Source organism: Triticum aestivum, chromosome 3D, assembly GCF_018294505.1.
Source record: "Triticum aestivum cultivar Chinese Spring chromosome 3D, IWGSC CS RefSeq v2.1, whole genome shotgun sequence".
Taxonomy (NCBI): Eukaryota; Viridiplantae; Streptophyta; class Magnoliopsida; order Poales; family Poaceae; genus Triticum; species Triticum aestivum.
In genome coordinates, this window is record NC_057802.1 from 183,147,232 (window position 1) to 183,159,837 (window position 12,606).

Sequence of the window (12,606 nt, forward strand, 5' to 3'; positions counted from 1 at the left end):
ATAAGGAACTGTTAGTAACTTGTAAACACTGAGAACATAGAAATAAGGATCATGCTATGCATAGTAATAAGAGTCGATCCATTCGAAATGTTCACACGAGACTCACATGCCTGACATTGTAATATGTTCACATTAGTAGCCCAAATTCACAACCAACTAGTACGATTCACAGATCATATACAAATATGTAGCTCCAAAAGCAAAGATCTAGAAAAAACATATGTTCTTCCTACTAACATGGATGCTTCTCTTGGCCAACATTCAGTACAGAGTGAAAGACAAATTTGTTTGTGAAGTCTACAATTCCTCTTGCAAACGTAAGTGGTTTCACCAATAGCTGGAACCATGAGAATGAACCACACATGATGGAGGAAAATCCACTACAATATGATTTGGTCTTCTCTCGATCACACGGCGAGACTATTTTCGGAATACAAACTTTAACTTAGGCAAAATGATGCCCATTGTATAATCAGACCAAAGCAATGAAGCACCTAGTGTTGGGCAATAAATAGTACAGTACTACTTTTGTGCAGTTCATGAAGTGACTATCCAATCTTTCTGTGTCTATTTTCAAATGGCACTGCATGTAGTGACTATACTATTCTCTTGTGCAGTTCCACCAAAATTATGGTCACTTCGTTTGTTTGCCAAATAGCAACGGGCAGACATCTGTCTGCACAAATATCAAGCAGCTAGTAAACATATACCCCATCTTGTATTTTCGGTTTAAACACGTCTCTTCCGCTTAGCATCTGTCATGTTTTGCACTGGACAATTTGATACTGTCATGTTTTTCCCTCGACAATTTCGTACTGAATTGATTTGCTGGTACAGAGCAGAAATATAGCGCCTATTCTTCATCAGACCAAGGATATCCATGTTCGCAGTGATGAAAGAGGTGAAATAGATACAACCGAAATTGAGTATCCAATCATTGAATCACGTCCTGCACCTCCAATGTAGGTCCACCCAGCCAATAAATTCACATGCAAACCACTAATATTACTATCTAATGACAGTACAAAAAGAGTAGCAAGATAGTAGCAAACCATGTACCTTCGTAATGAACAGCTCATAGTGCCACCAATTGGATATAAAGGTTTGGAAGAAAACATGCACCTAATGTTGAACCATTTGGACTTTTTGTGCCGTTCCACTAAAATCGAGCATCCCTGTTTGCATAGATATTGAAAGTGTGATTACTATAAAAGTGGCACTAGTTGAAGCATAGACTCATAAATATAAGCATTCCAATTTCTTAATGGGAAAAGGTAGCAAGACTGTTTCTAACCACCTGTTTGAAGGAATAAATAGGGCAACAACGGATGATTTCAGGAAGGCATACATAGTATTTTCTTAAAAATTGAACCATTCCTAACCTTTCCTCTTCTTTTAAGCATATTCTTTGCAGTTCAACTAAAATAAAATGTCATCACCGCCTTGACAATTCAGTGACACTGTACAAAAAGAAATGACTTAACATTACATCGTGATGTCAGGTATGTAATCGACGGGCATTAGAGACAAACATACAGACCTCCTCCGATAACATAATGAACATTAATTTTAACAAAGGTGTGACTAGCTTTACCGGGATAATTTGAGTGAACTCTACACCCTCTATTCCTTAATATAAGACATTTTCGCAATTCAATTTAAAGTACCCAAACGTCTAGTATTTAGAAAAACAGGTAGTATTTTTCTTGAGCACATATCTGGGAAAGCTTGCCACACTTTATATATGTCCATACGCTAATGCAACACCATTTGAATAGTATAAATATACACTAATACAGTGGCTAGTGCAACAGTAGAGTAAATTTTTATTACGGGGTACAGTACAATGGTTTTACCGAACAGATTTACATAAGCTAGCACTGGAAGATTTCTATAAGCATTAACAATACAAAATGTAAAGGTAACAAGTTTCAGCATTGGTATACTAGCTGTGCAAGAGCATTAAACCAAATACAAAAGTCTGAAGGTAACTAGCATTATTAACTAATGCCACTATAAAAAAATTGCAAACCATGTACCTTCAAGGTAAATATCATTTCGAACTCAAGGGGACCTCAAAATTGCTATCCCAATCTTGATAATCGATCAAACATAAAAACTTGATCGAATGGATCAAGAGAACAGCCGGAGGAGGAGGTGCCCACTCTTGACCTTTCCTCTTGTCTTCATAATTTTTTGTGCAGTTTAACCAAAATAAAATGACATCAGCGCCTTGTTATTTTTGTGACACTGTACAAAAAAAATTGACTTATCTCATGAAAGTGAGGTATGTAATCTATAAGCATTAACAGTGCAAAAATCTGAAGGTAGTAACAAATTTCATCGTTGGTATACTGGCTGTGCAACAGTATTAGAATGCCTTAGCTGAAAAATCTTTAATACATACACAACCAACAGCTAACCCTGAAATAATCCAGTGACATGAAATGGCATTGCTTAAATTTATCAGTGGCATTAGACTCAGTGCGGCATTAGTTAAATGTGGCATCACTTTAGAAGTAGCATTGCTTGACTTTACCGCTGGCGTTATACTAACAACAAACAAGTGGCAATAAGAGCATGGGAGGCCCATTCGGACAGTGGGCGCACCAGTACGATGTACCTCCACGAACGCATAGCTCAGAATCAATCCCCCGGCAAGTACCGTGCCCGTTTTGGTGCTCTAGGTGTCGGATGTCCGGCCCGTTGGCCCGGATGTGTGGCCCCCCGGTTGTCCGGACCACAAATCTTGCATCGCAATTTGGATCTCAAACTTGATTTGGGGGCGGAATTTTGTGATTTAGGGGTCAAAATTGATGGGGAAAAGAAAATTTTGGATGGATTTCGTGGTGGGTGGGGAAAGCCAAGATCCACTTGTCAAACACCAAAATCATGGATCACAAAATGCAAAAAAAATTGGTGAGGCTATTTTTGGTGGTGATTTTCGAATTGGGACGAAATCAAGCAATAGGCTAGAAAACGGAGGTGGGGACTCCAAATTCGTGTCAACCAAAGCTCTGATCCAAGATGATGTAGGGCCAAGCCCTTGCTAGTGATCTTGCACGAATTGGAGGGGAAAACCACAAAGAACACGAAGAACACGGGGAAGAACGGGGAGAAATCATAAGATGAACATTCAAGAACAGGTCCAATCAAACATCACTAGACTCACATCCACACAAGATCCACGAAGGTACATGAACAACAAAGGGAACAAAGATACAAGGTAGAGTTCATCCCAAATCCTATGAAGGAGATGAGGTCTTGAATCTAAGATGGATCTTCCCTAGAAAGGGGTCTTGATACCCACTAGGGGGTCTTCTCACACGGAGGTCTTGATCTCCATGGGAGAGGTGGTAGATGAGCAAGTGGGCGGGTAAGAGAGACAGGTTATATGGCATCTTGCTCGTGGCTGCGTTACAGGCGCCGGATGTCCAACCCGACTTGAGGCATCGGATGTCCGACCAGGTGGTGGTCTGAGTCAGCCTCTTCTCTAGACTCCTTTGTCCGGATATTGGAGGAGGCGCCGGATGTTCGGGGGTCATCCGTATGTCCGGCCACTAAAGCTCTTCTGTTCCTCTTCTACACGGGCGTCGTATGTCCGACCATGGTCCGAATGTCCGGTCGTTGTAACTTCCGCAACTCTGTCTTCTTCCATCGTCGCTTCCATGCTTCCTTCGTGGATGGTGTAGTTGTTTCTTGGCTCTTGCACTCCTCCTCGTCATCCATGATTCTTAGGTAAAACCTATGCATGCACATGAGAGGAGTGTCAAATAGTATACCATTCTCGAAGGGGTCAAGTGAACACGTGTAAAGGAGATGATCCACCTTTATGTATGTGAAGTAGATGCTGCATGTGTCACTTGCTGAACGGACTCTTGACATGGTGATGTTCGTAGGATGCTCCGCATCATGGCGCCTCAAGCGGGCGGGGGAGCAGCCGAAATTTATCCTAGGAGGTGCCTCCGATCGAGTATATTTGAGAGAGTTGGGCTGCCTTTTTTTGGGATAACTCCTTAAATATTTGCTCCTCTAAATGTATAAGGGTTTGGTTAGATGCGGTTAGTTGCTTGTTTTGCTCCATTAAAAACATTTTAAGGGATGGGCTAGAGATGCCCTAAGACATTCAATTTACAGATTTAGTGGGCCGAAGAACACCTTAGAATTAGGTGATCCATTAGTTCTGGTTTTTTGCGAAAATGATTCAGATCTATTATCAAAGTTCATCGGAAATACAAAACATCTCAAACATAATAATAATTACATCGAGATTCCGAGACCACCGAACGACCACTACCTTCAGAAGAATGAGTCGTTGAAGCGTTGATGTCGTTGTTCCCCTATTGATGACGGTTTGACCTTGGGGATAATAGCTGGGAAGTCTTCGTGGACGTACCCCTAAGAACCAGCGCCATGGAGCCGCAATCGCCGTTGTTGAATCCTTGAATAAATCTGAAGCATCTAAAACCAAATGGCGTCACACTATGAGAAACCCTAACCTCACGGCCCCAAGGAGATATCGGGAATATATGCTGGAGCTTCGTCGACTACGTCTGGATGAACGCACTCGGATCGAAGCCTGAAAGACAAACTCGAAGAAGAAGCGTCGCCATCTACCCGAGCGTTGCACCTGCGATGACTAAAACCCTAGCCTAAATTACTAACCGAATCGAATGCATCAGGATTCCCCTTCCGTCACAGGCTGCCGGAGCGACATGCAAAGGGGAGGCGAATCCACGGGTTCGCCGACGAAGCATGAACGGAAGAGTTTTCCCTAACCGCCAAGGGATAGGGGTGAGAAACAGAAACCCTAACGATGAGCATACACATTGAGGGCATCCACCGATTCAGTTGCCACGCACAAATCACAGAAGCAGTGATAAATGTTCCTCCGGTTCTTCTTGACCATGTATACCCTCACATTCAGCCGACCTCAACATGCAAGCCAAGAAATACTCTCCATTTTTTGGGAATGATGGTAGCCCGAAAAAATCAAAGAATAATCTATTTAAATCTATAAAAAAATATAACAGATGTTTGCTGAGATGGTACCCACTACTTTAAGGCGTCATGGTGTCCCGAGGACACGCACATGGTCATGCTTCATGATCGTACAAGGAGCGTTCTCCGTTGTCGCTCTCGCAACTCTTTTTCTTTCTAAAATAAAATGTTTTCCTTGAGCCTTTGGGATGTCCTATATCTGGTTGGATGGAAAACCAAAGCAGGTGCTACGCCACCGAACTTTTAGCGGCGCAGAAGAAATAGAGCAGATGGAGGGAAGTTTGTTTTATGGAGAAATAAGGCGGTTTAAAATTAGAAATGCCAGAGCATCCCCATCCCCAGGCAATAATTGAGCAAGCAAAGCCTTTAATCACTCCCTGTAAACGTGTATCTATATATTAGGAGCCCACAGCGATTAACCCAAGGAAAGGGTACTGCTAATATAGAGGAGGTGGACAGGCCAGCCCCCCTCTGGCCTTGTTCTCTCCCCCCACATGCCCTGCCCAAGGTGATCATTCTTCCTTCAACCATCCAGCAATCCATGGATGCTTTTAAGATTCAGCATGTGAATTGATTGCTTCTCTGTTCATCATTCTCCTCCGATTTGGTTGGTTTTCTGCGAGATTGTGAATTGATTCTGTCTCTCCCGGCTTTGCATTTGGTTCTTGATGAGATTGTTGGGTAGATGTTGTTTTTGGAGCCTGGAAAGAAAGATGTGCATCCCTCCCATCATTCGATTCGATTCGATGACAAAAACAAAAAGGCAATCTCATGTGGTTAGCTAGCTTGTATTCTACGTGTGGAGAACATGATGATTCCATGAATCCATCAAAAGTTGGTGCTGCATTGGCTTCCGATTCTTCAGATTCTTGGCCATTCCTGGTGTGGAGCTCTAATCTTCCCCTTCCTGATTGATTCATCAGTGCCAAATCCAAGAATTAGAGCTGCTCCATTGACGGGGGAGAGATCGACAGCAATGGGGGAGCTGGTGGTCGCCCGGAGGTACTGGTGCCACATGTGCGCCGCGGCGGTCAGCCCCGTGGCCGCGGACGCCGGGGTGGAGATCAAGTGCCCGTATTGCGGCAGCGGCTTCCTCGAGGAGATGGAGACCGCCCGCAGCAGCGTCGCCACCGGCACCGGCCACGCCCACGCCAGCCCTAGCGCCGACAACGCCATCTCCATCTGGGCCCCCATCATCGACAGCATGGTCGGCGACCCCGTCCGGCGCCGTCGCAGCAACCGCCGCACTGTGGACGCCGTGGCCGCCGCAGAGGACGAGCTGGACAACGTCGACTTCTCGCGACGCCGGCGGCGCGCCACCGCATTCCTGCGGCTCCTGCAGGCGATCCGGGAGCGCCAGCTGCAGCGCCTTGAGTCCGCGGCCGCCCTCGGCAACGGTGGCGGCCTCGAGACAGAGCACTACAGCCCATTCGGCCGGAGCATCTTCGCGGCCGCCCCCCTCGGGGAGCACGGCATGGCGCTGGGGGACTACTTTCTTGGGCCCGGGCTGGACGCCCTGATGCAGCAGCTGGCCGACAGCGACGCGGGCCGGCAGGGCACGCCGCCGGCAAAGAAGGGCGCCGTGGAGGCGCTGCCAACCGTGGAGGTGGTGGGTGGGTGCAACGAGGAGGACGCGGCGAGCTGTGCGGTGTGCCTGGAGGACTACGCGTGCGGCGAGCGCGCCCGGGAGCTGCCCTGCAGGCACAGGTTCCACTCCCAGTGCATCGTGCCGTGGCTGGAGATGCACAGCTCCTGCCCGGTCTGCCGGTTCCAGCTGCCCGCCGACGACGACCCAAAGAGCTCATGCGGCAGCGGCAGTGGGAGTAGCAGCACCACCACCACCTACGTCACCTATGTCAGTGCTGAGGTGAACGACAATGTGGATGGTCATGGCAATGAGAGTGGCGATGAGGCAGCGGGCAATGCGGCCGTGGAGCGCCAAGACGGCGATGTGGAGGGTGAAGGAAACGCGAGCCGGCTGCCGGCGTCCATACAGTGGCTCAACAGCCTCTTCTCCCCGCAGGCGGCATCACCATCCTCCACTTCCACTTCCGGCGGCAGCTCGCGGCACTTTGAGGACTAAATCTGCTCTGCTCCGTTCGGATGCCATTGTCATACCTACCACGAACGCAAGGGTTTGCTGCTGCGCTAAAACTTGGAGCTTTTCTCCTGTCTCTTCGTGTGAATCGGTCATTTGGGTGTAATTTAAAAAGAAAAAACAAGGGTTGTACAGTTTAAATTTGATACATTTTGTCAAATATATGACTGATGTTCATCAGTTTTCAAACTCTACACGACGGTAATCTGGGCAAAATTGAGAAGTCTGGGCAAAATTGACCAAACGCTTTTATTGTATAACAATCATCCTTCACCATCTTGAGATAAACTAGCATGTTAGAAATATAACGCAAACAACAGGCAAACAGATGAAGTGAAGCAACTATCAGGTAGTTCAATCGTTGCATACAAGTTATAGTAGTAGTAGCAAAACAAGCTGCTGCGATAATAGTTTTGGTGTTTCCATGGCTAACCCCTCTCATAAAGAATAAACAGCCACAACTTGATAACACAAAGTTTTAACCAGGTTGCACTGCCGTAATCTTGGCAGCAAAAAACTGTGGGTATGCGTAGCCTCGCAAAAAAAGGAAAATCCCCGGGCAAAATGGTGTTGCATTGTCGCTGCCACTAGCTTACACGGTCAAGAGCTTGATGACAGATGCATTCCCGATGCGGTGAAGGGCCACAATGGACTCACCAGCGTTGCAAAGCCCCATCTCCTTGGCGTTCTTCATGGCAAACCTCAGCGCCTCTTCCGTGGCTTCGCTGTCAAACGCCTTGGCAGTGCCAGCACTCAGCATAGGGATCACACCCCTCACGATAAGGCTTTGCCTGGCAGGCCCCTCGTCGCTGCAGATCCAGTCAAACTCGACCGTCTTGAGCTCAGGAACCACGACAGACAGTATCGGCATGGATGGCCTATACTTGGCTACAAGCCTTGCAGTTGTTCCTCCCCTGGTCAGTACCAAGATAAGCGTCGCCTTGGCTGAGTTCGCTGTGCGGACAGCTGATGAGGCAAGGCTCTCCAATGGGCTCATGGGAATTGGGGCTGATGACATGATTGACTTAAAAACAGCAGAATAGTCCACACATGACTCGGCCTGCAAGCAGATCTTGGCCATAGTTTGCACTGCCAGTTCTGGATAAGCTCCAGCAGCTGTCTCACCACTGAGCATGACACAGTCAGTGCCATCAAGAACTGCATTGGCAACATCGGTTGCTTCAGCTCGAGTAGGGCGAGGAGACTTGATCATAGACTCCAACATCTGAGTTGCGGTCACAACTGGCTTGCCCTGAATGTTGCACTTGAAAATCATCACCTTCTGTGCATAAAAGATCTTCTCTACAGGAATTTCCATCCCCAAATCACCTCTTGCCACCATAAAAGCATCAGACTGTGCCAGGATATCGTCAAAGTTAGCTACTCCTTCCTGGTTCTCAACCTGCACATTCAAATTAATTGTAATGAACTGCTAGGTGAAAGTGCAGAAGTGCATACTCAAAAGAGACAATGGCATACCTTTGACATCAGCATTATTGACTTAGCATGCTCCCCAAGTACCTTCCTGACCTCCACAAGATCTGAACCTTTGCGGACAAACGACAAAGCAATCATGTCAATCTTGTTCGGGACACCCCATTGAAGGATATCCTCCTTGTCCTTTTCAGTGAGTGTTGGGAGATCAACAACGACCCCTGGAAGATTGACATTCTTCCTCTCACCAAGCATAGCAGTGTTCTCACAACAGCAGCGAACAAGACCTTGCTCTTTGTCACAATGAAGCACAGTAAGAGTGATGGTACCATCAGCGCATAATATGACACTGCCTGGCTTCAGATCAACTGCTAGCTTCTTATAGCTCATCGATATCATCTTGTCGTCCCCCTTTATGCTATAATCTGTGGAGATCACAATTTCTTGGCCCTTTCTCAACTGGATAGGCTTCCCATCTTTCAAAAATCCAGTACGGATCTCTGGACCCTGGAAATGTAGAAAACCAATGAGTATCTGATCAATAAGCTTTTATCAAGCAAACAAGTGTACACAAAATGAGGTAAGTGCTTCTCCATTTGACACGTAAGAGGTAAATAATCATTTCATAACTGACACACATCCATACACAACAAACAAGATAACTTGTGTTTAATTTCTGTGACTATCAAGCTGATCATGGAGACAGAAATTTGACATCCAATGTTTGGTCTGTCATAGTTTTAGACATACTGCTTTCTTCATCCAAACAAGGATTCAAAATGTTGCTATGATGATGATAACATTTTTTTTTCAAATACATTACCCACCTTGATAAAAAAGGGTAATGTGAACCAAGTGTGTGCGACGACAAACGGTTGAGCCTCATGTTAGGTTGCTGGAATTCCATTACAATATGCTTTTCTTTGATGAAGAAACATATATACCAGAAAGCCGCTAGCAATGTGAAATTATTGAGAATATGGTCAACTAACCCCGGTAAGGTTTGTTTCAGATTATGTGTGTGCCAGTTAAGTTTAATCATTTGTGATCCAAATATACATTCGCATTTGATCCTAACTGAAGGTTTAGTAAACTGTCTCTGCAGACAACTTCTCCAATTGGGTATTTAAAATAAAATTCAAATGCAAAATTACTTGCTCCTTGGATGTGGCAGTTACATAGATACTATCTGGACATCTTTGTGTGGGTGATCCGCAAGAGAAGAAAATCTAGACTGTAATCACACAAGTCATAAACTTTGTTGCAGCATAATAATTGTCAGTAGATGAGAAACATGGTCGCGATAACCAAAAAAATACTGCTCTAAAAGCATGGGCCATTACTAAAACATTACAAGGCCAAAACAAACAAGAGGATTAGAAGGAACTATATAATACAGTTTGGCTTCTTTTAACTGAGCTATAGGTTATAAAGTTCACAAAATGATACTATTAACATTTTGGCGATTCAAACATATTAGTTGGTAGCACAATGTGAGAAGCATACAATTATCCATTGGCAGTGTTACAAAAAAGAACAGAACAAAACATAACACATTAATGGTCAGAAACTCTCGCTGTACAACAAGGACCACAAGCCGACAAACTCTACAACAGCAAGCTAGCCAATCAAAATCCAGCTAGGCTATTATTGCTCCATATTGATCAACTCAGTTGAAAACTCCACGTGCAAATCAAGCTATATGTCAATGCAGACATTTAATGGCTAGATCTTCTGATACCAGAAATTATCTTCTGCCATCTGTCGCCTGAAGTGCTGGCAAATTTACCATACTAGTAAAACACTACTGACCCCGCAAAAGAAAAGACATACACAAGCAGCAAAAAAGAAAGCAGAACGCAAAAAATGTTCAAGGGAGCAAACAAATAAATCAGAGATCACGTCCAATAATAACAACATCAAAAAACACAGTAATAACCACTGAAAGTTGCTAAGGACCTGAAGTTAACTTGGGGATGTCTTAATATTTGTTTCAGATCATAAGTTCTGACAGTACGGTTTAGTCATTTCATCATCCAAATATGCTCATATTTGCTCCTAACAAGAACACCCTCCGTACCGAATTACTCGTCGCAGAAATGGATGTATCATATTCTATCTCATGTATACAGTATCTAAACGTATTTTTAGTTCTAGATACATCCATATATCCCGGAGGGAGTACTAGTTTACTGTGCTACTTCTGCAGACAACTCCTGCAACAGGACATTCTACAAAATAAAATGCACATCAGTTAAGCGATCATGCAAAATTACTTACCCCTCGGATGTGATAGTTAGATACTATTTGGACATCTTTGTGTGGGTGACATAGAAGAGAAAATGAATCTAAGAATTATAATCGCGTCATTCATATAATTTGTTGCAGCAGCAACATAATAATTGTCAGTAGATTCACAAAAAGCGTGAGCTGTAACTTGAAAAAAAAAATACTGTTTCAGAAGCGTGAGCCGTTACTAAACCATTACAAAGTCCAAACAAATACGTGAGGAGAAAAAAAGGAGCTATATATATTACACTTTGGCTTCTTGTGCTAACTTAGTTAAAGGTTAAAGTACTCGAAATTATACTGTATTAGCATTTTGGCAGTTCGTCCATATTTCAGTTGGTTGCCTGAGGTTAGGATAATACATACTCTTCCATTGGCAGTCACAAGCATTAAGCATACCACAACAAACGAAACAAATTGACGCACAGGAACATTGGTTGCAGCATGAGGACCACAGCCGACAAGGAAATGAAATCGACAACTGCAATCTAGCGAATCGAAATTCGGGGATACAGGATACTGCTACAGAGTATTACTACTACATTACTACTACACTGGCCCATTCGATACTAGTAGCAAAGTTCGCATGCAAAAATACCGTGTGCAATCTGTGGCTTTAATTGATTGCTAGATCTTGGGATATCAAAAATATCGTGTCTAATCTGTCGCTTTAATTGCCTGCAAATTTACCATAGTCGTAACATGCAGAAGCAGCAGTCTAAAAAAAATTGCAGGGAGATCGCATCGACAAACAAGATCAATAACCAAAGACGAGTAATAACCCCTGAAAATGGCTAAAAATAGCCAAATCGCTGGCATATCAAGTAGGAGTAGTACTAGTAGAGAAAACACTGGAGCGAACCCCAACCAAGCCCACCCCCACGCCCCCACCACGACAAGGCCAGCAGCCTGGCTATTACAAGTCCATCTACAAATTTTAATCGGACAAATAAATCAACGATGAAAAGATGCCCAAGATCAGCCGAAAACCTAGAGCAAGCATGAGCAGGCAAGAAAACTAAACAAGCAAAAAGGCGGGGACAGATCGGATCGGCGAGGCGCGGAGCGGAGCAAAAGAAGGGGAGCAAAAGAAGGGAGGGACCTTGGTGTCGAGCATGACGGCGCAGAGGATGCCCGTGCGCTCCATGGCGGCGTGCAGGTTGTCGAGCGTCTCCTGGTGGTAGTCGTGGGAGCCGTGGGAGAAGTTGAAGCGGGCGACGCACATGCCGGCGCGCAGCAGCTTCTCGATCATGTCGACGGAGCGCGAGGCCGGACCGAGCGTGCAGACGATCTTGGTCTTGGGCCGGCGGCGCATCACGGCGAGGCCGTACTCCCCCGCCTGCGGCTGCGACAGCTCCCCGTTGGACACCATGGCTTGTCAGTCGCCGGATCTGTCCGCGGGCGGGGGGAGCGGGGAGGGGTGGGGATTCTTGGGGCGAGGTGGTGGCGTGCTTCTTGCTCTCCAAGAATGGGACGGCTCGGTTAAATAAACGGAACAGTCGGCGGATTGATTGAGGGGAGGGGGGATGGAAAGGAGGGAAAGTGTTTGCTTTGCTGTGCTCTTCTTCTTGCTCTCCAAGACCAAGGACGGGCGCGGGGCGGGGTGAGTAATAATGCGCGGCCGGTGGTCTCTCTCTCTCCCCGGTCAAAACCACTGCCAGCCAGGGCCCACGGGTTGTTTTGTGCTGCTGAATCTGCGCCATCGAGTAATAGTTTTTTTTTCTGAGTGTCCATTCAAGCATCTTTTAAGGGTGTATCCTTGCTGTATTCGGCTTTGAGCACCC

The 12,606-nt window shown here is 45.4% G+C and overlaps 2 protein-coding genes across 3 annotated transcripts; one reads left to right on the forward strand and one right to left on the reverse strand.

Annotated features, from left to right (window-relative positions):
• The first annotated feature begins 5,238 nt into the window (after positions 1 to 5,238).
• LOC123078180 (E3 ubiquitin-protein ligase SIRP1) lies at positions 5,239 to 7,293 on the forward strand. Of its 2 annotated transcripts, none has more exons than XM_044500592.1 (2): positions 5,239 to 5,509; positions 5,925 to 7,293. In XM_044500592.1, exon 2 carries the CDS (start codon positions 5,978 to 5,980, stop codon positions 7,082 to 7,084), a length of 1,107 nt encoding a protein of 368 aa, XP_044356527.1. In that variant the 5' UTR covers positions 5,239 to 5,509; positions 5,925 to 5,977; the 3' UTR covers positions 7,085 to 7,293. The 2 variants fall into 2 exon arrangements, with proteins under 2 accessions (XP_044356527.1, XP_044356526.1); XM_044500591.1 differs by lacking the exon at positions 5,239 to 5,509 and adding an exon at positions 5,518 to 5,835.
• Positions 7,294 to 7,428: 135 nt separating this feature from the next.
• Positions 7,429 to 12,397, reverse strand: LOC123078179 (pyruvate kinase, cytosolic isozyme). The gene is made up of 3 exons (XM_044500590.1): positions 11,925 to 12,397; positions 8,579 to 9,040; positions 7,429 to 8,501 (listed from the first exon to the last, which is right to left on the reverse strand). Exons 1-3 carry the CDS (start codon positions 12,192 to 12,194, stop codon positions 7,692 to 7,694), a joined length of 1,542 nt encoding a protein of 513 aa, XP_044356525.1. The 5' UTR covers positions 12,195 to 12,397; the 3' UTR covers positions 7,429 to 7,691.
• Positions 12,398 to 12,606: the final 209 nt, after the last annotated feature.